The sequence below is a fragment of the Microcaecilia unicolor genome, chromosome 1, assembly GCF_901765095.1.
Source record: "Microcaecilia unicolor chromosome 1, aMicUni1.1, whole genome shotgun sequence".
NCBI lineage: Eukaryota > Metazoa > Chordata > Amphibia > Gymnophiona > Siphonopidae > Microcaecilia > Microcaecilia unicolor.
The window spans coordinates 747,766,653-747,792,673 of NC_044031.1; the positions used below are offsets into that span (position 1 = coordinate 747,766,653).

Here is a 26,021-nt window from a genome sequence, read left to right on the forward strand (position 1 = left end):
TTGCCGTCAAAGCCCAGTCCAGCCTTGATCCTGATCTGTTTTTGCTATTTACGGGACCCAGACCGTAGACGTCCGCCCAGCTTCCCAATCTCTGAAGCTGCCGCAAAAACTCACTCCACTTAAGACATACAGCAGATAAAGATTTGAGAAGATCTACAACACAATGTCTAACTTTATTTATAAAAATTACACCTAAGGCATTACTTACTACTAATATGAGCACAGGACTAGCCTAGTGGTTAGAGCAGCAGGCTAAAAAAAATAGGCTCAGATCCGACAGATGCTCCTGCTGACCTTGGACAAGTCACTTATGGGGCAAATCTATGGTGCCTAGAGGTGTAGGTCAAAGGCACCATTAATTGACAGTTAGTCACCTATACAAGCCAGCTAACTATATATTTATTTTATTAAGATTTTGCTCACACCTTTCTTAGTAGTAGCTCAAGGTGAGTTACATTCAGGTACTCTGGACATTTCTCTGTCCCAGTAGGGCTCACAATCTAAGTTTGTACCTGAGGCAAGGGGAGGGTTAAGTGACTTGCCCAAGATCACAAGGAGCAGCAGTGGGGTTTGAACCAGCCACCTCTAGATTGCAAGACCGGTGCTCTAACCACTAGGCCACTCCTCCACTCCATATAAGGGGATGTGCACATGGGCAAATCATGGGCGTGTCTCCCAATTACATGTGTCATTTATAGAATAATATAAAGTATGCATTTCCCTTGGCACACGTAGGCATGGCAACTTAAACCTCACATTGACATGACATAAGAGGGTGTGCCAATGCCAACTTACTCTAGTATTCTATAATGGAATCTTGGCATCAAAATCAGGCCACAGATGGGGCAACAAGTTTGTTCTGGGTCGGGTGTGAGTGTTATCAAATAAAGCTGGGACCTGATTGTATTATTATTATTTATTGCATTTGTACCCCACATTTTCCCACCTATTTGCAGGCTCAATGTGGCTTACATAGTACCGTCAAGGCGTTTGCCCAGTCGGTTGATAACAGATACAAGGTTGAGTCATAAGTGGAGGGTCGCAAGGGATGAAGATTGTGTTTTGTCCCGTACGATTATAGTCATGCTGTGTTGCTGGGTGAAGAGGTTTACGTGGGGTCGTTGGGGTAGGCCGTTTTGAAGAGGTTGGCTTTTAGTGATTTCCTGAAGTTCAGGTGGTCGTGCATTGTTTTCACAGCTTTTGGGAGGCCATTCCATAGTTTTGTGCTTATGTAGGAGAAGCCGGATGCGTAAGTTGTTTTGTATTTCAGTCCTTTGCAATTTTGATCTCAATGGCTCTGTCTCAGGGCCACACAGGATGCAAAGGGCAAAGGAGATTGGGGGGGGGGGGGGCACAAAAAGTCATTAATCCCATACAGAGTGGGATTCAGAGTGAGTTTACAACCCAGTGTGGCTACTCAGTTCCACCAGACCCTTGGTACGACCCCCTGCTCTCTCTCTCTAGGTCTCTCCATTATCCCAGAGGGATCCAAGGGGTAAAACACCCGCCAGTCTAGAGACAGTTGATAGATCTTTAGCGCCAGTGGCACCACTGAATAAGCTTCCATCTTGAGTTCACCATAATTTTCTGGCACCACTGAACTTTTACATAACCCACAGCAATGAATAACAATCAGCTCATCAATCCTGAACCTGCCTGAGTGGGTGGGTGGGTGAGTGAGTGAGTGAGACAGACCATGCTGGGCAAGCAGCCAGGAATGCAGCACAAGGCTCCCCCCCCCCCCCCCCCCGCCACATTCATAGCCATCCTGCCCCCACGCTGACCATTCTTCCCCCAGGTGATCAATGAGTACCAGATTCAAAATGGTCCCTGCACTCTCTTCTATTCATCTTCCCTGCTCCCTTTGCCCACCCCCCCTATCTCCGCCCCCAACCCCTACCCCTATATCCTCTCCCATGACAACCTTTCCCATTGGCCTGTAGGTAAAAGGGGGGGGGGTAGGCTCTCCTTTGACAGTATTAATTGCAGCTGGACCAGGGGCGTAGCTACGGGGGGCCTGGGCCCCCGCAAATATCATCCGGGCCCCTGCTCGTTTTTCTTCTTGCTCCTCTTGTGCTCAGCATTCTCCGGCTCAGCTGCGTTCGCTGCCTGCCCCCTGCACGCAGCGAATGCGGCTGCACCAGAGACCGGCGCTGAAGAAGGCTTCGGCTGGCAGGGGTTGGGGACCCCCGCCTGCAAAGGTATTTGTTGGCAAGGCGAGGCGATGGGGTGGGGGGGCGAGGAGGAGAGGCGGTGAAGAGGCGGCATTCAAAATGTGCCCCCAACCTCGGGCTCTGGCCCCCTCCCACCGTGAGGTCTGGCTAAGCCCCTGACTGCTGGACAGAGGGGCCGGCTGAGCTTCTCCTCCAACCTAAGGAATGCAGGGAAGAGAACTGCAGAAAGAACACCAGATGCTGCCCCTTCTCACTACTTTTGGAAGGTCTGTGTTGAAAAAAACAAATCTAGTGCCATTGTGTGAAGAAGCCGCATCCGCTCTTGGACTAAAGAATGGGCTCTAAGTGTGTGCGTAATTTTAAGCTCTCTTTTCTCTGTCTCTGGAAAAGCACAGCTGTGCTTTCTGGTATCTGATGTATAATACATGCACCCACCACTCTCCAAACTGGCGCCTGTCCCTAAATGATTTCTTCCTAAGCAAGATCAGAGCTAAGAGGCAGAGGGCACAGACCCTCCTCAACTCCAGCTAACTCAGGCAACCACTACTACTACTTAATATTTCTAGAGCGCTACTAGGGTTACGCAGCGCTGTACAATTTAACAAAGAGAGACAGTCCCTGCTCAAAGAGCTTACAATCTAATAGATAAGAGTGAGACAAATATAGGACAATCAAGCCATTGTGACATCACTGATGAGGTTGGCTCTTAGGCATTGGTGGAATGAGGCATTATGACATCACAATCTCAGCTCTGGTTACATCACTGCTATATGTAATACTACTACTACTACTTAACATTTCTAGAGCGCTACTAGGGTTACGCAGCGCTGTACAATTTAACAAAGAGAGACAGTCCCTGCTCAAAGAGCTTACAATCTAATAGACAAGTGAACGGTCGGTCCGATAGGGGCAGTCAAATTGGAGCAGTCTGGATTCACTGAACGGTAAGGGTTAGGTGCCGAACGCAGCATTGAAGAGGTGGGCTTTAAGCAAAGACTTGAAGACGGGCAGGGAGGGGGCTTGGCGTAAGGGCTCAGGAAGGTTGTTCCAAGCATAGGGTGAGGCGAGGCAGAATGAGCGGAGCCTGGAGTTGGCGGTGGTGGAGAAGGGTACTTCCATAGCCTGGATACTCCAATATTGCCCCCCCCCTCCCCAGCAATCACTGAGCCCTAGTATCTTTGGTTATTAGAAGAGAGATGTCCCCCCCCCCCCCCCCCCTCCTTTGGCAGTAAATACATTTGCATATTTTGGGCATTTTTAGAGGCTGTAAGGGAGTCTTAATCCTCTCCCTCAAAAAACTAGAGGTTATCCCCAGATGTCACCCTGCCTCTGTCACTTGGAAAGGGGGAGCCATTTGTATGCAGGCTTTCCTTTCACTAATCAGTTGCTGGGAATATTTTATCCCCCCCCCCCCCCCCCCCCACTCCTTCTTTGCTGGCGACTGTCCCCAGGTGTCTGTGCCTCTGTGTCAGGCAAACTTTGAGAGAGAGAGAAAGAGGGGGAGGGGACAACGAGAAACAGAAAGAGAGGGGGGCGAGGGGGGGGGGGGTGATGATTTCTGCCCGTCTGTGCGCTTTTGGGTCTCCTTTCTTTCTGAGAGTCTGTGAAACAACAACGTGTCCCTGAGAAAGAGAAAGCGAGGTGACAGGCAGCAGAAATCTACAGAAGAAAGAACAACACAACCTCCGGGACCGGAGAATCTTTTTTTTTTTTTTTTTTGTGCCATTTCCCCTTGAAAGGGCTCCTGGGGATGACTCGGAGCAGATAAGAAGAGGAGGAGGAGGAGGGAGCTGACCGGCTTCTCGCTGCAGATTCCAGCCGGGAGCCCGCAGCCGACCGAGCTATGCATCTGGAATTCCGGGGCTGGATGCTGGCGATCGTTACTCTGCTCGTTCTCCTCCTGATTTGTACTGACATTTCTGAGATCGAAGAGGAAATCGGGTGAGTACCTTGGTTTGCTTGGGCTGCAGTGGGGTGGGGGGGGGGGGGGGAGAGGGGGTGTAGGCTTTGGTTTCTTTGTCTGATCAGTGAGTCCCACAAATGGCTTGGTTGGTGCCCAGGGGAAGAGTCCAGCTTTCCTGTATTTCGCTCTTTGTTTCCCCGCGACCCTCCTCCCGCCCCCACCCCCCGGTGAGGACGATGCTTGGTTTAAAGTGATGGGGGTGAAAGTGGGGGACCTTTTCCTACCTGCTCGCCACTTCGCCCCCCAGAAGTTGCCAAATATTCACTTGTGTTAAGAAGACAGAAAGAGGAGCAGAGGGAAAGTCACCGCGGTTCAGGTCGAACAAAGCCACTGGTCAAGCGATTCCACTCTGACAAAGCCTTCCTCTGCCCCAGTTCTTGCACTTTTTTAAACTCGTTTCGTTATTCCCCTGTCTCTGTCGTTTCACACTGCTTCTTTACACACTTTCCAGGGAAGGGATTTTTTTTTCTGCATTTCCTTCCCTCCCAGTTGGTTCACCTAGGGCTGTTCCCAGCAGCTCTGCCTTTCTGCTATGGGTTTTTTTCCCCCCCACCCTCGGAAGGTGTGATTTGTAAATTCTATTTAAGGTGGGTTTGCTTGATCAGGGTTATTATTATATATATTTTTCCCTAATAGAAGGGCCATTCTCCCCTCCCCCGTTGATCAGTATCACCCATGAAAGTCAGCTGGCCACTGCAGTGGATCCCCCTTCCCCAAACGAGGCTCCCCGGGTCTTGCATTGCCTAGGTTCGCTTCTCTAGTGGATCTGCCACCCTTAGTACATATAAGTACATAAGTAGTGCCATACTGGGAAAGACCAAAGGTCCATCTAGCCCAGCATCCTGTCACCGACAGTGGCCAATCCAGGTCAAGGGCACCTGGCACGCTCCCCAAACGTAAAAACATTCCAGACAAGTTATACCTAAAAATGCGGAATTTTTCCATTTAATAGCGGTCTATGGACTTGTCCTTTAGGAATCTATCTAACCCCTTTTTAAACTCCGTCAAGCTAACCATCGGAAGGCAGGGACTGTTTCTGAGCAGCTGGACTGAACTATTGGTTTTAAACTTTTCAGTAAGTTTTTGATGGAAAAATAAAAGACGATGTATTTCAGGGCTGAGCACTCAGGATGATTTTGGCTAATTTGGAAGGAATGGACTGGGTTCATTCCCATAAATACAAAAAGCTCAATTATGTTTAGCTGGAGATTTTTGTGGAAAAGTACTGAAACTCCATTCTTTCTGCCTAACGTGGGAGCATCTATAGATGGTGATATCCAATTATAAGGGGAAATAAATTTATTTAAGCTTGGGATGATATGAGTTTCTTGGAGAAAGATAATGGAGGGGTTAAGTTTCTTTAAGTGTGTAAAGACTTTCTATATTCACTCAACTTGAAAGTAATCCTTAATTTTTTTTATTACATTTGTACCCTGCACTTTCCCACTCATAACAGGTTCAATGTGGCTTACATATTATATACAGGTACTTATTTGGACCTGGGGCAATGGAGGGTTAAGTGACTTGCCCAGAGTCACAAGGAGCTGCCTGTGCCTGAAGTGGGAATTGAACTCAGTTCCTTAGGACCAAAGTCCACCACTCTAACCACTAGGCCACTCCTCCATTGTTGCTACTGTTTGAGATTCTACATGGAATGTTGCTATTCCACTAGCAACATTCCATGTAGATAGAAGTCGGCCCTTGCAGATCACCAATGTGGCCGCGCAGGCTTCTGCTTCTGTGAGTCTGACATGTTGCACGTACGTGCAGGACGTCAGACTCACAGAAACAGAAGCCTGCGCACCTTCTACATGGAATGTTGCTAGTGGAATAGCAACATTCCATGTAGAATCTCCAATAGTAGCAACATTCCACGTAGAATCTCCAATAGTATCTATTTTATTTTTGTTACATTTGTACCCTGCACTTTCCCACTCATGGCAGGCTCAATGCGGCTTACATGGGGCAATGGAGGGTTAAGTGACTTGCCCAGAGTCACAAGGAGCTGCCTGTGCCTGAAGTGGGAATCCAACTCAGTTCCTCAGTTCCCCAGGACCAAAGTCCACCACCCTAACCACTAGGCCACTCTTAATGCCAGAATACTTATTGACATGAATCACTTCTCCAGCTCTTATTATTATTAGTAGTATGTCCCTATTCTATTGCTCCATTTTACTGTTATACCTTTTTTGTATGTATGCAATTATGAAAACTTTAATAAAATTTCTGGAAAAAAAATAAATACAAAAAGCTTCCTTTGGAAGCACTTTCTAAAGACTTTTTTTATGCAAATCAGAAATCCTTTTTTTCTGTTGCCCTCTTTGAAGTTCTACTTGATAGGTGAAAAGCCTAAAATATGATTGACTACCCCTTCTTTGTGGCCGATAACCCTTTCTTTACAACATCCGTAAAATCCGCCCCTTTCTTTCCGAACACTCTACCAAAACCCTCATCCACACCCTTGTCACCTCTCGTTTAGACTACTGCAATCTGCTTCTTGCTGGCCTCCCACTTAGTCACATCTCTCCTCTCCAATCGGTTCAAAACTCTGCTGCCCGTCTCGTCTTCCGCCAGGGTCGCTTTGCTCATACTACCCCTCTCCTCCAGTCGCTTCACTGGCTCCCTATCCGTTTTTGCATCCTGTTCAAACTTCTTCTACTAACCTATAAATGTACTCACTCTGCTGCTCCCCAGTATCTCTCCACACTCGTCCTTCCCTACACCCCTTCCCGTGCACTCCGCTCCATGGATAAATCCTTCTTATCTGTTCCCTTCTCCACTACTGCCAACTCCAGACTTCGCGCCTTCTGTCTCGCTGCACCCTACGCCTGGAATAAACTTCCTGAGCCCCTACGTCTTGCCCCATCCTTGGCCACCTTTAAATCTAGACTGAAAGCCCACCTCTTTAACATTGCTTTTGACTCGTAACCACTTGTAACCACTCGCCTCCACCTACCCTCCTCTCCTCTTTCCTGTAGACATTAATTGATTTGATTTGCTTACTTTATTTTTTGTCTATTAGATTGTAAGCTCTTTGAGCAGGGACTGTCTTTCTTCTATGTTTGTGCAGCGCTGCGTACGCTGTGTAGCGCTATAAAAATGCTAAATAGTAGTAGTAGTAGTAGTCGTGCTTATTGCACTCGCCAAACTTTTGCCAATTGGGGGTTTCTGATGCTACCTCTAGCCACAAATCGTTTCTATCCAGTTTCCCCAAAAGAGCAAAGGATGTGTTTGATCTCAAAGCCAACTGTTTCTACTGCTTGGAGTGAACATGGCTAATAAGAGATGGATGCAGATGTGCAGGGGTAAATCCCTTTTGTCTTTCAGTTAGGTTTTTTCCCCCTTCATTTTGTACAGTTTTGTTTTAGTGTTACTGTTTGCTAATGAAATAACATGAACTTGCACACAAAAAAATGCACTCTGTTTCCTGCTAGCACATTATTTGGTGATAGAGTATATGCTAAATAGCGCACACTAAACAAATAACCTGAAGGAAAACAAAACAAAATTGATCAAAACAAAAATGTACGTCCCTAGAAAATGACCTTCTGTCATTTTTGAACTTATTTTCCAATTTTGTGTATTTTGTTTTTTTCATTTTGAACTTTTTGTGTAAATAATAATAATATAAGAATCGAATGCACATTATTCAATTTCATGCATGTTAATTCATAGGCTGAAATGTATTAAATCAATTTAGTGCATGCTTACAGCTAGGGTTATTAGCATAGCATTATTCATTTATTTATCGTGTCACCATTAATGCAGGTTATTAGTAACTAGTTCCCATTGCATAAAACAGGACCTGTGATATAATAACATGCTAATAGCATTACTGCATTCTAACATAGTACATAACATTAATAACTCTAGTTTTAAATACTTTAGAGCATGCTAATGAACTGAAAGTGCACTAATGCACTGGTTTACAACCCAGGGACCACCATCCACAATCAATATTCATGAGAGAGATTTGTATACCAAGAAGGCAATGCATGTAAATCTATTCATGCATATTCATTGTGGATATCCTTGAAACCTGATTGGCCAAGTGGATCCTGAAGACTTGGTTGAAAACCACTGCTCACTGCATGTCCATGCTTGAAATGTATAAGGTCTAGAGTATACCCTGGAGGAAAGGAGGAACAGGGGTGATATGATACAGACGTTCAAATACTTGAAAGGTATTAATCCGCAAACTAATCTTTTCCGGAGATGGGAAGGCGGTAGAACGAGAGGACATGAAATGAGATTGAAGGGGGAGCAGACTCAGGAAAGATGTCAGGAAGTATTTTTTCACAGAGAGGGTGGTGGACGCTTGGAATGCTCTCCCGCGGGAGGTGGTGGAGATGAAAACGGTAACGGAATTCAAACATGCGTGGGATATGCATAAAGGAATCCTGTGCAGTAGGAATGGATCCTCAGAAGCTTAGCCAAAATTGGGTGGCGGAGCAAGTGGGGGAAGAGAGGTTGGTGGTTGGGAGGCGAGGATAGTGGAGGGCAGACTTATACGATCTGTGCCAGAGCCGGTGATGGGAGGCGGGACTGGTGGTTGGGAGGCGGGAAATACTGCTGGGCAGACTTGTACGGTCTGTGCCCTGAAAAAGGCAGGTACAAATCAAGGTAAGGTATACACATATGAGTTTATCTTGTTGGGCAGACTGGATGGACCATGCAGGTCTTTTTCTGCCGTCATCTACTATGTTACTATGTCTAGAGTAGGGGTTCTCAATGCAGTCCTTGTGACACACCTAACCAAATTTTCAATACATTCACAATGACTATACATGAGATAGATTTACATGCAGTACCTACTACTACTACTTATCATTTCTAAAGCGCTGCTAGATGTACGCAGCGCTTTACACTTGAACATGAAGAGACAGTCCCTGCTCGACAATCTAATCAGGACAGACAAACAGAACAAACAAGAGATAAGGACAAAGTGTAGCAAGATTCCGGAATCTCAAAGTGTACCAAGATTCTGGAATCCCAGAGACTACTACTACTACTACTTAGCATTTCTATAGCGCTACTAGACGTACGCAGCGCTGTACACTGTTTGTGTTGACTTAGGAATGATGGATGCATAATGGAGTAAGGAGTAGGTAGTTTGAGAATGGGGAGTACGAATATGTGTGAGTTGATGCAGGTGTGTGGATATTGGTAACGTGTAGTAACATAGTAGATGACGGCAGAAAAAGACCTGCACGGTCCACCCAGTCTGCCCAACAAGATAAACTCATGTGCTACTTTTTGTGTATACCTTACCTTGATTTGTACCTGTTTTCTCCAGGGCACAGACCGTATAAGTCTGCCCAGCACTATCCCCGCCTCCCAACCACCAGCCTCGCCTCCCACCACCGGCTCCGGCACAGACCGTATAAGTCTGCCCAACACTATCCCCGCCTCCAAACCACCAGTCCCGCCTCCCACCACCGGCTCTGGCACAGACCGTATAAGTCTGCCCAACACTATCCCCGCCTCCAAACCACCAGCCCCGCCTCCCACCACCGGCTCTGTTACTGTTATTATGAATGTTTATATTTCTGATATAAGGTAGTATAATAAAGATTCTGTATTGTTGGAAAATTGGGTTTTATGTATAGTTGCGTATATATGATGCATATTTATTGAGAATATCCTGAAAACCTGACTGATTAGATGTGTCCTGAGCAAAAGGTTGAGAACCCCTGGACTAAGTCAATACATCTTCTATATTTAGGGCACCGGTGACTTTCTCTCATACTGTATTAATCAAATGAAGGAAACATTCTTGAAAGCCAGTTGCAGACATATTAAGGCAATGCAGAAAACAAGGTACCATTTATGACTAATCTGCTGATCTTTAGTCTCCAAATCAAAATGGATTTATAACGTGGCCACACTGCATTATTCAGAGCTGTGCAAGCATGCTGACTTTCAGCTTCTCACTTGCCTGAACCTTAACTTCTAGCCTAGAACTGGCCCTCTGTTTTAATTGATCTATTCTGCACTTCATTTCTGGTTACTCGCATAATCTTTCACACCCCTCTCGTTTTTGCACCTTTGGTTGATTGAATCCATCAGTGTCTTCACAGTAGCAGGGTTTTCTGTTTTCTCTGGCGGGTCCTATATTCTCAGAATATAGTTCTGATATTGACCTGCCATGGCCAAACGATTATGAGTAGCTTTGAATGCAACACCTGTAACTTAAAACCCTTTAAAACTGTAAAGCCTTCACTGCAGCACTGACTGTATTTATTTATTTATTTAATACATTTATAGCCCACATTTTCCCACCAATTGCAGGCTCAATGTGGCTTACACATATCTGTAGAAAAGGCTACAGTGCATTTGGTACATTTTTACAGTTTAAAAAAGTAAGATATTTAACAACATTCGAAACAAACAATATGTGAAAGACGAATAATATAATTAGTGTCCATTAAATCTTTGATTAGACTAGAAGTTAATTTGGATTATGTTGAGCCTAGAGAATAAGCCTTTTTAAACAGTACAGTTTTCAATAGTTTTCTGAATTTTAAGAAGGTCTGGGTACATTTGACTGATTTGGGTAGAGCATTCCACAATTGCGTGCCTATAAATGTGAAGTTGGAAGCATAAATGGATTTGTACTTGAGGCCATACTCTGGGTAATGTTGTCATCTATTTATCCATACTACCGTTAGAGACATACTATAGGACCCTCCCCTATGGGGCCCTTGGGGCCATAAGAGCCCAGGCTCCAGGGGATATAGCGGAGGGGGGGAGGGATAGTTTTTAGGTGAAGACGAGAGATGAACGGTAATGAAGGGTTAAGCATAGTAGGAGAATGAGTGGGAGTAGGACAGAGGATAAACGGATGGGGGGATGCCAGGGAATTGGGGAGAAAATGTTGGAAACAAATTATTGGAAATTGAGCTTTGTTATCACTTGGTGTACAATATGAGATGTTATGAATATTATGAATGCCTTGTTGATGTAGAATTGTACAGTTGCACGTTCAATAAAAAAATGTTTAAACACAAGTAGGATCTTGAGAGATTGGATCTATTTCTAGGTGGTAAGTCAACCAGTTCAACCATATATTCTGGAACTTCCCTGTAAATTATCCTGTGAATTAAGGTGCAGATCTTAAAGGCAACTTGTTCTTTAATGGGAAGCCGGTGTAGTTCTTCGCGAAGGGGCATGGCTGATTCAAATTTAGATTTTCCAAAGAAAGTGAATCAGAATCTGACTCCTTGTACCTGTTTTGCCACTACAAAAATTCTTTTACACTTCACCGTTCGCATTTTATTTGACCACCTTCATTTAACGTGGTTGACCATCCTACTCTCTTCCCCTCTTCTTTGAGTGTCTCTGGCCAAGCGTAAGATTGTCCCTCATCGTTACCAAAATTCCGATTCTGAGTAATCTCGACAAGGCTCTTTTCCTAAGCTCCTTATGTTTAGAAGCAAATACGGGCGCTAGAGGCCATTACCGGCAAACCAGCGCCCGCATTAGTGAGCGCAGAATGATCAGACGCTTTGGTGTGGGAAACGAGCACGCCAGAGATTAGCGCAAAATAGCATGCTAATGTAGTCAATTCACGTTAATGAGGTCATTTCCTAGTCCCTCCCAATGCCCAGAGAACAACATTTTTTTACAGCTACCTTGCCGCTGTAAAAAATAGCGCCAGCTCGGAGCAGGCATTAGGGTGTTTGAAGAGAGGATTTCTCATGATTCTTTCTTTTAAAATCTGCCAGTTTTTATACAGTTTGGGTGCAGAAGGAAGCCTGTGCAAACCCCTAAGTGACAGTAGTGAGAAAGAAATGTGAATGAGCCCCAGCAAACCTGAAAGTGAAAGCACACATCGGTGCCTGTTTCCTGCGTTTAAATATAAGCAAAAAAATTGAAAAACTTATATTTAAAGGCACAGAAAACAGATGCCAGTGTGTGCTTCACATTTGGGTTTTGCCTGGTGCATGTGCACAGGAGCTAGGCTTACCAGAAAACCCTTCTGCGCATGCGCCAAGCATGTCCCCGCCCCCTTGCTTTTGCTTTAGCAGCATGCATATAATTTGCATACCATTTCCTTTGAGCATTGGCAAGCTAATTTTCTGCGCTCTTCCGGTGGTATTTGTTTCTGCGCTGTTGTCTTACCGCGGCAGTTCTGGGTATCGAGCCAACTGAGGTCTTCAGGCTCGGTCTGAATTGAAGAAATTGTTTTCATCCAATCATCCCATTGGAAATTTTTTGATCAAGATATTCCTTCAGTGCAGAAGCTGAATCAAAGGATTTTGTAACATTATTGACGACTCACTAAAGCGCCATGCCCGAGAACAACTGTTGGGGCGCCGTGCAGCGCATTGACGGCTACTAAGAGATTCTCCCATCCGAATGACCACCACTTATCCGATCGCTCCCTCACCTATATGACATAACTGCTTCCCCCCAGATTCTTACCTCCAACTACCAACACAGCCCTCAGAATTACGGAATCTCTGAACAACTAACTGGACGGAGAGAGGCGGACGTGAGGAGTGGGAGGAAGAAGCGGGCGAGGAGTGGGTCAGTGGGGCGTGTGAACGGTGTCCAGAACTACAGAGCTCTGCGACCAGGACATCACTCCCGAACATCTGATTATGAGTAGCCTATCTACCCCAAACTGACACCAAAATGAACACAATCAAAATGCCCCTAGTTATCTACTCCCTTTCATTGACCCACCTAACACTATCCATCCCACTCAGAAAATAATATCATACCTATCCTACAAAATCACCAAAGACTGATCAAACACTCCACACTTCACCAAACTGACACCCACCAAATTAAAGGAAGCCTATCTAAACACGGACAATACCAAGAAAACGGAAGGAAAGATCATAACAAACACACACCATCCAAGGAACGACATCTAACAAAAATCCACTTATCAAACCTAGCAGCCCCATACCAAAATACCCAAGTGGGCTACATTAATGCTAGGTCTGTAGTCAACAAAACAACAACAATATCAAACGAGATCAGCTCAGAAAATTTCAATCTTATCTTCATCAATGAAACATGGATCCACCATCAAAAGGACCCCATAATCCATGAAATATGCCCTCCAGTTTACAAAATTACTCACTGGACCAGATTGGGAAAGAGAGGTGGAGGCTTAGCACTAATCTACCGAACTCAATTCACCACCGAAACTACTACTACTACTACTACTACTATTAAACATTGCCGAATCCATAACACCCCAACTAGAAATTGCTTCATTCAGAATCCATAACAAATCCATGATCGATCATCTGAACTGCGTCCTGTTTTACAGACCGCCTGGTAACTGGAGCGAAAGCCAGCCTATCTTCACGGACTTCATCTCAAACACTTGTGCAAACAACTCCAATACTTTCCTATGAGGAAAGGCTAAAGCAGCTAGGGCTCTTCAGCTTGGAGAAAAGGGGGCTGAGGGGAGATATGATAGAGGTCTATAAAATAATGAGTGGAGTTGAACAGGTAGATGTGAAGCGTCTGTTAACGCTTTCCAAAAATACTAGGACTAGGGGGCATGTGATGAAGCTACAATGTAGCAAATTTAAAACGAATCTGAGAAAAGTTTTCTTCAGTCTACGTGTAATTAAACTCTGGAATTCGTTGCCAGAGAATGTGGTAAAGGCAGCTAGCTTTGCTGGGTTTAAAAAAGGTCTGGATGGCTTCCTAAAGGAAAAGTCCATAGACCATTATTAAATTGGGCTTGATGGACCCTTGGTCTTTCCCAGTGTGGCAATACTCCGTTATGGTTGCAATCCTCCTTTTCAGCCTTCTTTCATCTACATTAATGTTATATTTGGGAAATCCCTCAGTGACTCTAGCTTGTGCCCTCCGGGTGTGATGCGCCACAGTACCACAGAGGGAAGAAAGATAACATCCAATGCGTCTGGCTCATTAGACAGTGCTATAAGTACACTTATTTCTGCAGTGTCTTCTCTACTCCATATCTTCCCTTTTGTGTTTGCAAAGAGAACCAATTCTGTGTCAATTTGCCCAAAGTAGATAGAAAGGAGGCAATTCTGTAAAAATGATTCTGCGTGCGTCCATAATATGCACCTACACTACTATGAATCAGAGAAAATGTTTCTTCACTCAACATGTAATTAAACTCTGGAATTCGTTGCCAGAGAATGTGGTAAAGGCGGTTAGCTTAGCGGAGTTTAAAAAAGGTTTGGACAGCTTCCTAAAGGAAAAGTCCATAGACTGTTACTAAATGAACTTGGGGAAAATCCACTATTTCTGGGATAAGCAGTATAAAATGTTTTGTACATTTTTGGGATCTTGCCGGGTATTTGTGACCTGGATTGGCCACTGTTGGAAACAGGATGCTGGGCTCGATGGACCTTTGGTCTTTCCCAGTATGGCAATACTTATGTACTTATGCCAACACCCACTGTAAACTGGACATATGTCCCAGTCATCTACTTAAATCCGCTCCTGGCTGCTTCATAGAAGACCTCACATCCCACCTCAACTTCATGCTACAACAAGGTCTCTTCCCTGAGGAATATGGCAACATCCTACTCACCCCAATACACTAAGAAAAACACAAACGACCTCACCAATTACCGCCCAGTGCCATCTATCCCACTAGTAGTCAAACTGATGGAAAGCTTGGTGACCAAACAGCTTACGGAATACATGGACAAGTTCTCAATACTACACGAGTCACAATCAGGATTCTGCCCCCATCACAGTACTGAAACTGTCCTAGTCACTCGAGGGCGGGACACAGGGAGGGAAGGCCCGAAGGGAGGCGATCAGCAGACTGCCGCTGCTGCGCTTCTTTCACACAGAGCGACGTCGAGGTCAGGCACTATGATTTGAATTCAGGGGGGCTCGGCCCAGTGGTGGACGGAGGGGGGGGGGGCGATGACGCAACCTCGGTGGTGGACGGAGGCGCAGGGACGGGGCCCCGGGGTGGCCTTGCCCCGGGCCCGGCCCAGTCTCTCGGCGGCCCTGCCACTGGATAACTCAATGATGTAATCATTAAAAGGCAGCGTGGGACCTCTCAGGCGTATTATGCTGATGGCTCTGCAGCATCCTGCCCTCAGAAGAACAGGAAGTGGGGCAGGACCAAGGAGGTTTGGGCAGGATGCTGCTGGGCCGTCAGCATGACATGGTTGGGAGGTCCTGCATTGCTTTCCAAGGATGACATCATCGCTGCAGGTCCTTCTTGGTCAGATGCATGTCAGGACAGCAGTGGAAGAGGGAGGAGGTCAGGAAGGTGTGCAACCTGTGTGCCCCTTCTTACCTCTCAACCCTCATCTCCCCTTTCGTTTCTACCCATAACCTACTCAGGAAATCTAGACTGCCCCAACTTGACATTTCGTTGTTTAGATTGTAAGCTCCTTTGAGCAGGGACCGTCCTTCTTTGTTAATTTGTACAGCGCTGCGTAACCCTAGTAGCGCTCTAGAAATGTTAAGTAGTAGTAGTAACCTGTGTTTGGCGGCAAGGAGGTTTGAAAAACTGGCATGTAAAAGTGGCTGGGTTTTTGTTTTGCCAGTTAGGCTGGACGCTGCTGGGTGGGCCTGGGATGAAAGTGGGTGGGCCTAGGCCCAACCATGGCTACATCCCTGTGGTAACACAGTGATTAAAGAACTGTACCTATCAAAGTGCCTTCTCCTCTCATTTCCTCTCCTGATTACAGATACACAGAAAAGAAACACATATGCAAGCATGCACACAGTTGCACACACAAGTACACACACATTAAAACTGTACAGATACACACAAACATGTCCACATAAATCCACCAACTCCCCTCCCCCAGCCCCCACACACACTCACACATGTGCTTGCCTGCATAGTGGTTGGAAAGAATTCCATGAACCATGCTCTACATGCTTTCCCCACTGGTTTAACACCACAATAATTAGCATGCCATTAATTTACTGCATTGGGAGTAATGTGGATTTTTAGCGTACATTCTTAATGGACAGCTTATTTCATCTGGCAATCATTGCTCCCTTTTCCAGTTCATTAATAAGTAAGTTCAACAACAAGAACCTACTAAAGATCCCTTGAGTATTCTACTATTTATCTCATACTGTTTGGAAAACTTGACAATTTAGTTCTATTCTTTGTTTCCTATCTTATAACCAGCTATCTATCTATGGCAGGACATTTCATTCTATCCCATGACTTTTTAATTTCCTGAAGAGTCTTTCATAAGATATTTTATCAAATGCTTTTTGAAAACCCAGATACAATATATAGATCATATTCTTCCTTATCCTCTGAGTGGAGTGGAATGGGTAGACGTGAATCGCTTGTTTACTCTTTCCAAAAATACTAGGACTAGGGGGCACGCACTGAAGCTCAGCACCCAAGGTAAGGGAGCTTTTTTAGAAGTGCCCCCTAGGGTGCCCGGTTGCTGTCCTGGCATGTCAGGGGGACCAGTGCGCTACAAATGCTGGCTCCTCCCATGAGCAAATGCCTTGGATTTAGCCCGGGTTGAGATGGCCGCTTTTTGTTTCCATTATCGCTGAAAAACAAAACCGGCCATCTCAAACCCGGCAAACTCTGGCATTCGGCCGGGCCAAACCGTATTATCGAAAGAAAAGATGGCCGGCCATCTTTTTTGATAATACGGTTCGGCCAGCTGTTTGCGGCGCCGCCAAAATAGATCACCGGCAATCTATTTCGCCGGCGAATATTCCCCTCCAGGAGTCAAAAAAAACAGTCCTTTATTGAAAGATACCCAACATGGCTACGTTTCGTCGTAATGGGTACATCAGCGGTTTAACACAACACTAATAAATGAACGCACAAATTAAAATGAATAAAATATGCAAAAGTACATACAACCTCTGATGCAGTCATTATGGCGAAACGTGGCCACATCAGGTGTTTTTCAATAAAGGACTGTTTTGGACTCCTGGTCTGCTCTGTTCTCTGCTTCTGCAGTCTACTGGAAACCTGTGAAGCCTCTTCTTTCTGGTACAAAGAAATCATCACTTGCATATGGAGGACTATTGTGTTCAATTCTGGTCATTGTATCTGAAAAAAGATATAGTGGAATTAGGGAAGTTTCAAAGAAGAGCGACCAAAATGATAGAGAGGATAGAACTCCTCTCGTATGAGGAAAGGCTAAAGAGGTTAGGGCTCTTCAGCTTGGAAAAGAGATGGATGAGGGGAGATATGATTGAGGTCTACAAACTCCTGAGAGGTGTAGAACGAGTAGAAGTAAATACATTTTTTACTCGTTCCAAAAGTACAAAGACTAGGGGACACTTGAGGAAGTTACATGGAAATACTTTTAAAACAAATAGGAGGAAATATTTTTTCACTCAACGAATAGTTAAGCTCTAGAACTCTTTGCCGGAGGATGTGGTAACAATGGTTAGCGTATCTGGGTTTAAAAAAGGTTTGTACAAATTCTTGAAGGAAATGTCCTTAGTCTGCTATTGAGACAGACATAGGAAGCAACTGCTTGCCCTGGGATTTGCAGTATGGAATGTTGCTACTCTTTGAGATTCTGCACGGAATCTTATTGCTCTCTAAGATTCCAGAATCTTGCTATTCTTTGGGGTTCTACATGGAATGTTGCTACTCTTTGAGTTTCTGCACGGAATCTTGTCACTCTTTAGGATTCCAGAATCTTGCTATTCTTTAGGGTTCTACATGGAACGTTGCCACGATTTGGGTTTCTGCCAGGTACTTGTGACCTGGCTTGGCTGCTGTTTGGAAAACAGGATACTGGGCTAGATGGACCATTGGTCTGAACCAGTATGGCTACTCTTATGTTCTTATGTTCTTTTCACTACTCTTACCTTATCTTTTTTAGATGCTTTAGAATAGATGGGCTCCTGGCTGTTTAAATCACCTGTATGAGGCTAACTGGACATATTTAATGGCGCTTAACCAAGTACATAAGTAATGCCACACTGGGAAAAGAGCAAGGGTGCATCAAGCCCAGCATCCTGTCCACAACAGCGGCCAATCCAGGCCAAGGGCACCTGGCAAGCTTCCCAAACGTACAAACATTCTATACATGTTATTCCCAGAATTGTGGATTTTTCCCAAGTCCATTTAGTAGCGGTTTATGGACTTGTCCTTTAGGAAACCGTCTAACCCCTTTTTAAACTCTGCCAAGCTAACCGCCTTCACCACATTCTCCGGCAACGAATTCTAGAGTTTAATTATGCGTTGGGTGAAGAAAAAGTTTCTCTGATTTGTTTTAAATTTACTACACTGTAGTTTCATCGCATGCCCCCTAGTCCTAGTATTTTTGGAAAGCGTGAACAGACGCTTCACATCCACCTGTTCCACTCCACTCATCATTTTATATACCTCTATCACGTCTCCCCTCAGCCGTCTCTTCTCCAAGCTGTGTAGCCCTAGCCTCCTTAGTCTTTCTTCATAGGGAAGTCGTCCCATCCTCGCTATCATTTTAGTCGCCCTTTGCTGCGCCTTTTCCAATTCTACTATATCTTTCTTGAGATGCGGCAACCAGAATTGAACACAATACTCAAGGTGAGGTCGCTGAAAATGCCCGGTTAGCGCCAAAGCCAGCTACTTTGGGAGCATTCCAGGGGTGAAGTCAGCACTTAACTGCTTAAGGAGCCCTTTTACGGAGCAGCGGTAAGTCGGAAGTACCTCCAGCCCAATGCGGGTGCCAGCGGTAGTTCCACCCCCAGCGCATACCATTTCCGGCGCTAGGGAATATAGGTCCTATTTTTTACTGCAGCAGTTACCCGCTGCCTGGTTACAGCTGTGTTAGAACGGGAGCCCTTACCGTCACCTCAGTGGGTAGCGGTAAGTGCTCCCCCACATGGCCACGCGATAAGTGCAGTCATACCACATGGCCATTTCCTTTTTTGGCCTTTTTAGCTGCTACAGTAAAAAGGGCCTGAGCGCACATCGTGAACGTCCGCCGCTGCTAACGCAGGACCCTTGTACCACAGCTTAGTAAAAGGGCCCCTAAGTACGTTATTCAACACTTAAGTCAGCCATTCCCAACCCAGTCCTCGGGGCACACCTAGTCCCATCGGGTTTTCAGAATATCCACAATGAATATTCATGAGTTAGATTTGCATGCAATTGAAGCAGTGCAGCGGTCAGCAAAGCTCGGATCACCGCCAGCTGAATATCTACTGTTTATCATGACATCTGTTTTCCTCACTCCTCTGTTCAGCGCTTCACATATTCATATTTTACTTCCATTAGAATGAGACCGGTTAACGAGCAGCATAGCGACACTTCAGTTTACTTAGATCCATAGCGTCAGGCTCGTAGGAGATGCCATTGGAAACATAAAAACACTAATGTGTCCTCAGCAAGGAAACCGAAAGAATGAAAATAGAGAATATTTAATGCTTCTGTTGAACTGCAAAGGGAATTATTTTAGAAAAGATTCCATTTTTTTCCTGTTTGCTTCAAGGGAAAACATCTTTACACTTTATTCATGATGCACTAAAAATGTGTCACCAGCCTTCCACCACTACAGATATTGAAATAGTCAAGTCAGACACACACACACACTTTTAAAACGTGAGTCAAAATGAAGCTGCTTTCAATATCCAACTTTTCAGTAAAGTAGAGACGACAGGAAAGATGGACCAGGTGTAGGTGTTGGTGTTTGTCTTAGGCCATAGCTTGCAGTGATTTCAGGAATTTATATATAGAGATTTTGATAAACCTGCATAAGCCATATTACAGTAATCTAAACGTGATGTAATGTACGCATGAGTTGGTGTGCTAATGATGATTTATTTAAGGAGTTTCTAATTGAATGTAGCTTACGCAAGATTTCCTTGTTACACCAGATATTTGCTCATTGAAGGACAAGGAAGAATCGATAATAGTACCTAAGTATCTGAATGACTTTACTGTCGGTACTTGTTTGCCAAACAAAACAGGTGTTAGAGATGGAATGGGCCCAAGGCCCGTTATCCATGAAGTTATTGTTTTATCTGGGCTTAGTACTAATTTGTGTTTTATGAGCCAGTCTGCCACCTTATCAAGACAGTTTTGAATTGGTACTAGATCAATATTTACTGTCTTAACATAATGGATTAAAAGAAAATCATCGGCATACGAATGGGAGCTAATCCCTAAGGACTGAATAAGTAATGAAAGTGGACTAACATAAAGATTGACTAACATAGGTGACAACACCGATCCTTGTCAGAAAAAAGTGGAAGTCCAACTCAATTCAGCAATGAACCACTACGTCGGAGTATCTTGATACTGGAAGCCAAAATGCTCCACAAGGTGGACATAGTGGTTCCTTGCTTGATTGAGTTGGACTTCACTTTTTTCTCACGTTTGAGTGACTACATTGGTACACTTATTTGACCCCTGACATAGGCGTTGTGCACCAAAATACGGCCCACGTTGGGTCAATGAATAAAGGACCGTTGTTTATCTCAACCTTGAAGGCTCATGGTGCTTTTTTTTCTTTTTGCTTCTGTGCTGTGTGCTTTGATTCTCTCCGTGCTGTTGTGTAGAATTCGGGGGGGGGGGGGGGGGGGGGGGGGGGGGGGGAATCTTTTAAGTGAGTTAGCTTGCCTATGAATGAGGGTGGTGCTTTCTAATTGTTGACTAGCTCTTCCTTTCACTTCACTCGCCCTGACATCGTAGGATGGATGCCAGGTATAAATGCACATTCTGAAGTGATGTTTTCCAAAAGGTGACTATAATTAAACTATAAAAATTAATGAAGAGGGTAAATTGTTCCAATACTGGAAGAGATCAGCGGGGGCATGGAATGTCAGCCCTGATTGGCACGTACTCAGTAGCACAGTTATATTGTCATAATAATCTAATCAGAAAATTAAATTTCTCTAAAAGCAAATGAGCTCTTTCCTTAATTTTACCAGTGAACGCATGATATCTGCAAAACCTTGCCACACTTTTTTAACTTATTAGGGGGCTAGGTATATCATATAGAAATCCTTCCGAAAAATTACTAAAAACCAACCTGTTCAAAAAGGCATACCACAATGATCCTTCCTAAACACCAACCAATGAAACTCTTCCAGAACTAGACAAAACCAAACTCTCTATACCTGACTGCTTAAACCACGTCTGTCAATAATGAACGTTAACGCTTCATCGACTAATCTCTCACGCCGGAAATGAACTGATAACTCTATAAGTTACTCTATCATTTATGAGCTTAATGAAATTCCACATTGTATTTCTCGTTCCGGAAATGGCGATCGCCGTTACGGCACACTGTAAGCCACACTGAGCCTGCAAAAAGGTGGGAAAATGTGGGATACAAATGCCGCAAATAAAATAAAACAATAAATAATGCTGAAAAGCATTTGGCCCTGCACAAAGCAGCACAAAAACACCTGGTAGCAATGTTACATGAGTTTGTTACTTTGTAACAAGAAGTATATCCAGTGATGAAATGGAATGGAATCTGCAGTGAGATCAGCATTGTGGAGGCTAATGGCGGGCACTATGCATTGATTGGTCACACGTATGTATCAGGTAAACATGCTAGCTTGACACTAAAAGGAAATCAAAACCAATTATCTTGATTCCTATGATAATAGCATCAAAGTGTCTCTCATCCCCTTTCCTTCAAAAGAAAACTTAAAATGGGATGTGAGGGAAATCTAAATATACAGGAGAAGGTATAGCTTAGTCAGGGCCGTGCCAACACGGTAAGTGGGGTAAGCACCGCAGGGGGCGCCGACCTCTGGAGGGCGCCACCACGGTGCTTACCCTTGCCGCTTACCTCAGCTCTGCGCCGCCTTGGGGGCTTTAAATCTTTTACCTCCGACGGTCGCAGCAGCTGAGCAGCATCAGTGAAAGCGCTGCCGACGTCTCCAGCCTTCCCTTCGCGCTCGCTCGTTTGTTCTCTCAGTGTCCCGCCCCCGCAGGGAAATGACGTCAGAAGAAGGCGGGACACTGAGGGAACGAACGAGCGAGCATGAAGGGAAGGCTGGAGACGTCGGCAGCGCTTTCACTGATGCTGCTCAGCTGCTGCGACCGTCAGAGGTAAAAGATTTAAAGCCCCCAGGGTGGCGCGGAGCTGAGGTAAGGGAAGGGCAGAGAGAGAGGGACATGGATGGACATGGATGGGAGGGCAGGGCCCAGGGAGAGGAGAAATTGCTGGAAATGGAGGGGAGGGGAGAGAGGAGAATTGCTGGATATGGATGGAGGAGGGAAGGTCAGAGAGGGACATGGATGGGAGGACAGGGCCCAGGGAGAGAGGAGAAATTGCTGGACATGGAGGGGAGGGGAAAGAGGAGAATTGTTGGACATGGATGGAGGGGAGGGAAGGGAAGACAGAGGAAGGAGATGCACATGGATGGAGGGGAAGGGAGAGAGAAGAAATGCTGGGCATGAATGGAGGGGAGGGAAGAGAGAGGAAGGAGATGAGGGAAAAGGAAGAGAGGAGAAAAAACTGCACATGGATGGAGAAAATAGGCAGAAGCTGGATCCACTGGACAGTCAAGTCTGCAGAGGACCCAGCTTTTACTTATGAATATAGAGCAAGAAATATAGAAGAAAGGAGGAAAGTAAAGAAATAAATGGAAAGGAAGCCCTGGAAACGGAGTTAAGAGGACAGATAGCAGCAGAATCAGATACTGGACCAGCATGATCAGAAAAAGAAAGTCACCAGACAACAAAGGTAGAAAAAAATCATTTTATTTTCATTTTAGTGTTTGGAATATGTCCACTTTGAGAATTTACATCTGCTATCTTATTTTGCAATGTATAGCAATTTGTTTCTAAAAATATTGCTGACAATTCCTGTCAGTGTGGCAAGTGGTGAGCGATCATTTTCACGGTTAAAAATCATAAAAAATTATTTGCGATCAAGTATTTCGCAAGAAAGGCTTGTAAGCCTTGCCATGATTGCTATTGAGAATGATATATGTGCCCAGTTAGATATCAAAGATTTAATTACTAATTTCGTATCTCATAGCGCCTTATAGAGAATTAGGGGGGTTATGTATTAAAAGCAGGGACTTTTCATGTCTTCACTCAATAGCTTGTGAGTTAAGGCTAATTTCAATATAAATTACTCTTAAGTGATTGTAAATGTAGTTTAAATAATGTATTTGCGTGATTAGTTTCATGAACTCGAACTATTTCTCACTGACATTCAAGTAAAAGAAATGCTTTATAAGGGGTTTGGGACATTGTAGGATCTAACTAATGATGGAGCATTTTGAAATTGATTTTTGGGTCAGCAACATCTGTGTCTCACTTTTCAAGCGGCAAAGATACAAAGTCCAGTTCGATGGAAGTCAAATAACCTGTAGTTGCTCATGTAACCTAAATGCATGCCCACGCTCCGCCCTGAACCACCCATGACTCTCCCATTTCCCCACCCCCTTTTCTGGGACGCATGCTAAAGTTAGGCATCGATCATACACCTAAATGTATGTGCGTACATCCTAATTGATTCCAATTAGCACTCATTGACTCACTGTTCGATTAAGATGTGGGTGCGATTTGGGTGCGTTCCCAAATTTCTGCACGTATCTCATAGCACCTTATAGAGAATTAAGGGGGTTATGTATTAAAAGCAGAGACTTTTCATGTCTTCACTCAATAGCTTGTGAGTTAATTTCAATATAATTTACTCTTAAGTGATTGTAAATGTAGTTTAAATAATGTATTTGCGTGATTAGTTTCATGAACTCGAACTATTTCTCACTGACATTCAAGTAAAAGAAATGCTTTATAAGGGGTTTGGGACATTGTAGGATCTAACTAATGATGGAGCATTTTGAAATTGATTTTTGGGTCAGCAACATCTGTGTCTCACTTTTCAAGCGGCAAAGATACAAAGTCCAGTTCGATGGAAGTCAAATAACCTACAGATTGTTTGAATGATTCTTTTAATTAGTAACCTTGTTCCTCCTACTGCTTTATATTTTACTAAGTGGTTGTAAATAACATCCTGAAACTTTAATGTTCTAGTCTTGGACGAACTCCACGGCTGCTGTGGAGCTCTAAGGTATGAAATTTGGCCAACATCAGTTGTTCTGGAAGGTCTTTTGACTGTGATAGTAGATTATAAGTATAAACTAACACAAGCCATAGATCGCGTTTCTGTGGAACATGCAAGCATGTTGCAAAAGGCAAAAGCATGAAACTTTCCTTTACCAGTCTTAGTTCAAGCTTGGTTTATATCAACAGGGGCTTTCACTGGGGAAGACATTAATTAGAGTCACACCTAGAATGTCTCTTTTAGACCCATGCTTTCTTCATTGTGTTCTTGAATATCCCTCTATCCCGGTATGGCTGAGAACATATTGTAGATGGCGGCAGATAAAGACCTGTACGGTCCATCCAGTCTGCCCAACAAGATAAACTCATTACATACGGTTTGTGATACTTCATAAACTTCATAGGCAAATTTCTACAGTCTATGCCCTGAAAATGGCAAAGACAAATCAAGACCAGATATATAAATATTTTTAGGGCATCGGCTGTAGAAATCTGCCCAGCACTGCCCTTGTTCTAAAATTTCTGAATTTAATATTGAAGCCCCTGAAAAGCTCCTCTCCTGCCCATCCAAATCTATTCAGCCACGATTAGGGCACAGACCATAGAAGTCTGCCCAGCACTGGTTTTTTTTTTCCTCCAACTTCTGACACTGAGGCCCTCATGATCAAAAGCAAACTCTGGCGCTAGAGGCTGTTAACGCCATACTAGCGCCAGAGTTTGCAGCCGACCCATGATCAGAGCCCTCGAGCGCCTGAAACAGCGCACTCGAGGGCTCTCAGCGCAAGTAGCATGCAAATGCATGCTAAACAGGGCTTCTAGCGCAATTAGTTTGCAAGTGCATGCTAATTGGCGCTTAACGCATTCATCCCCAATGATCAGCGACCAGCGCGCCAAAGATTGGGTCGATGGCCGCAGCAAAATCAACGCCAGCTCCGAGCTGGCGTTAGATTTTGCGGATCATTGGGGAGGAATGGTGAGCCCTGTCGATGGAAGAACGATTTCTGGGGGTTTCGGGGGCTGGAGACCCACCGATCCTCCAGCCCCCACCCCCCACCCCACCCCCCCGTCGCTGGGTGGGAGGGTGGGAGAGGGCTTGGCCGGTGGCGGTGGCCATGACGTTTTCTGGAGGTTTGTGGGGAGCCTCGTTGTTCGGGCCTCGGGCCAGGCTGTTTGACAGGTTTGGGCTTTTGACAGCCCAGACCTGTCAAACAAGTGCGGGAGGATTGTGCTGAGCGCATGCTCGGGCGCAATTCTCCCGCACTTCAACATGATAATCAAAGATAATAGCGCTGCTTAGATTTGCATGCATTATCTTTGATCATCGATGCAGAAAAGCCCTGCGCTGTCCCGGCGCTATTTTTAGGGCGCTGTTTGGAACAGCGCAGGGCTTTTGATCATCTGGGCCTGAATCTGTCCAGCCATGATCAGAGTGCAAACTGTAAACGTTTGCCCAGTACTGGCTTTGCTTCCCAATTGCCAGTGTTGCTTTCGAACCTCCGCTAAGTTTCTTTGGATCCATTCCTACTAAACAGGATTGCTTTGTGCTTATCCCACACCTCTTTGAACTCCGTTACTGTTTTCATCTCCATCATCTCCCACGGGAGGGCATTCCACGTATCCACCACCCTCTCCGTGAAAAAAAATACTTCCTGATATTATTCCCCAGTCTTCCCCATTTCAACTTTAATTCACGTACTCTAGTTCTAGTGCCTTCCCGTCTCTGGAAAATGTTCGTTTGCGGATTAATACCTTTCAAATGTTTGAACGTCTGTATCATATCACCCCTGTTTCTCCTTTCCTCCAGGGTATACATGTTCAGGTCAGCAAGTCTCTCTTCATACGTCTTGCAATGCAAATCCCATACCATTTTTGTTGCTTTTTTTTTTAACCGCTTCAAGTCTTTTTACATCTTTAATAAGATACGGCCTCCAAAACTGAACACAGT

The 26,021-nt window shown here is 44.7% G+C and overlaps 1 protein-coding gene across 1 annotated transcript in view; it reads left to right on the top strand.

The window, feature by feature from the left end:
* The first annotated feature begins 3,782 nt into the window (after nucleotides 1-3,782).
* Nucleotides 3,783-26,021, top strand: part of ST8SIA2 (ST8 alpha-N-acetyl-neuraminide alpha-2,8-sialyltransferase 2) — a 227,648-nt gene continuing 205,409 nt past the window's right edge. The window contains exon 1 of the mRNA XM_030190444.1: nucleotides 3,783-4,115. Within this exon, the coding sequence (XP_030046304.1) occupies nucleotides 4,018-4,115 (98 nt within the window). The 5' untranslated portion in view covers nucleotides 3,783-4,017. The remainder of the gene's footprint in view (nucleotides 4,116-26,021) is intronic.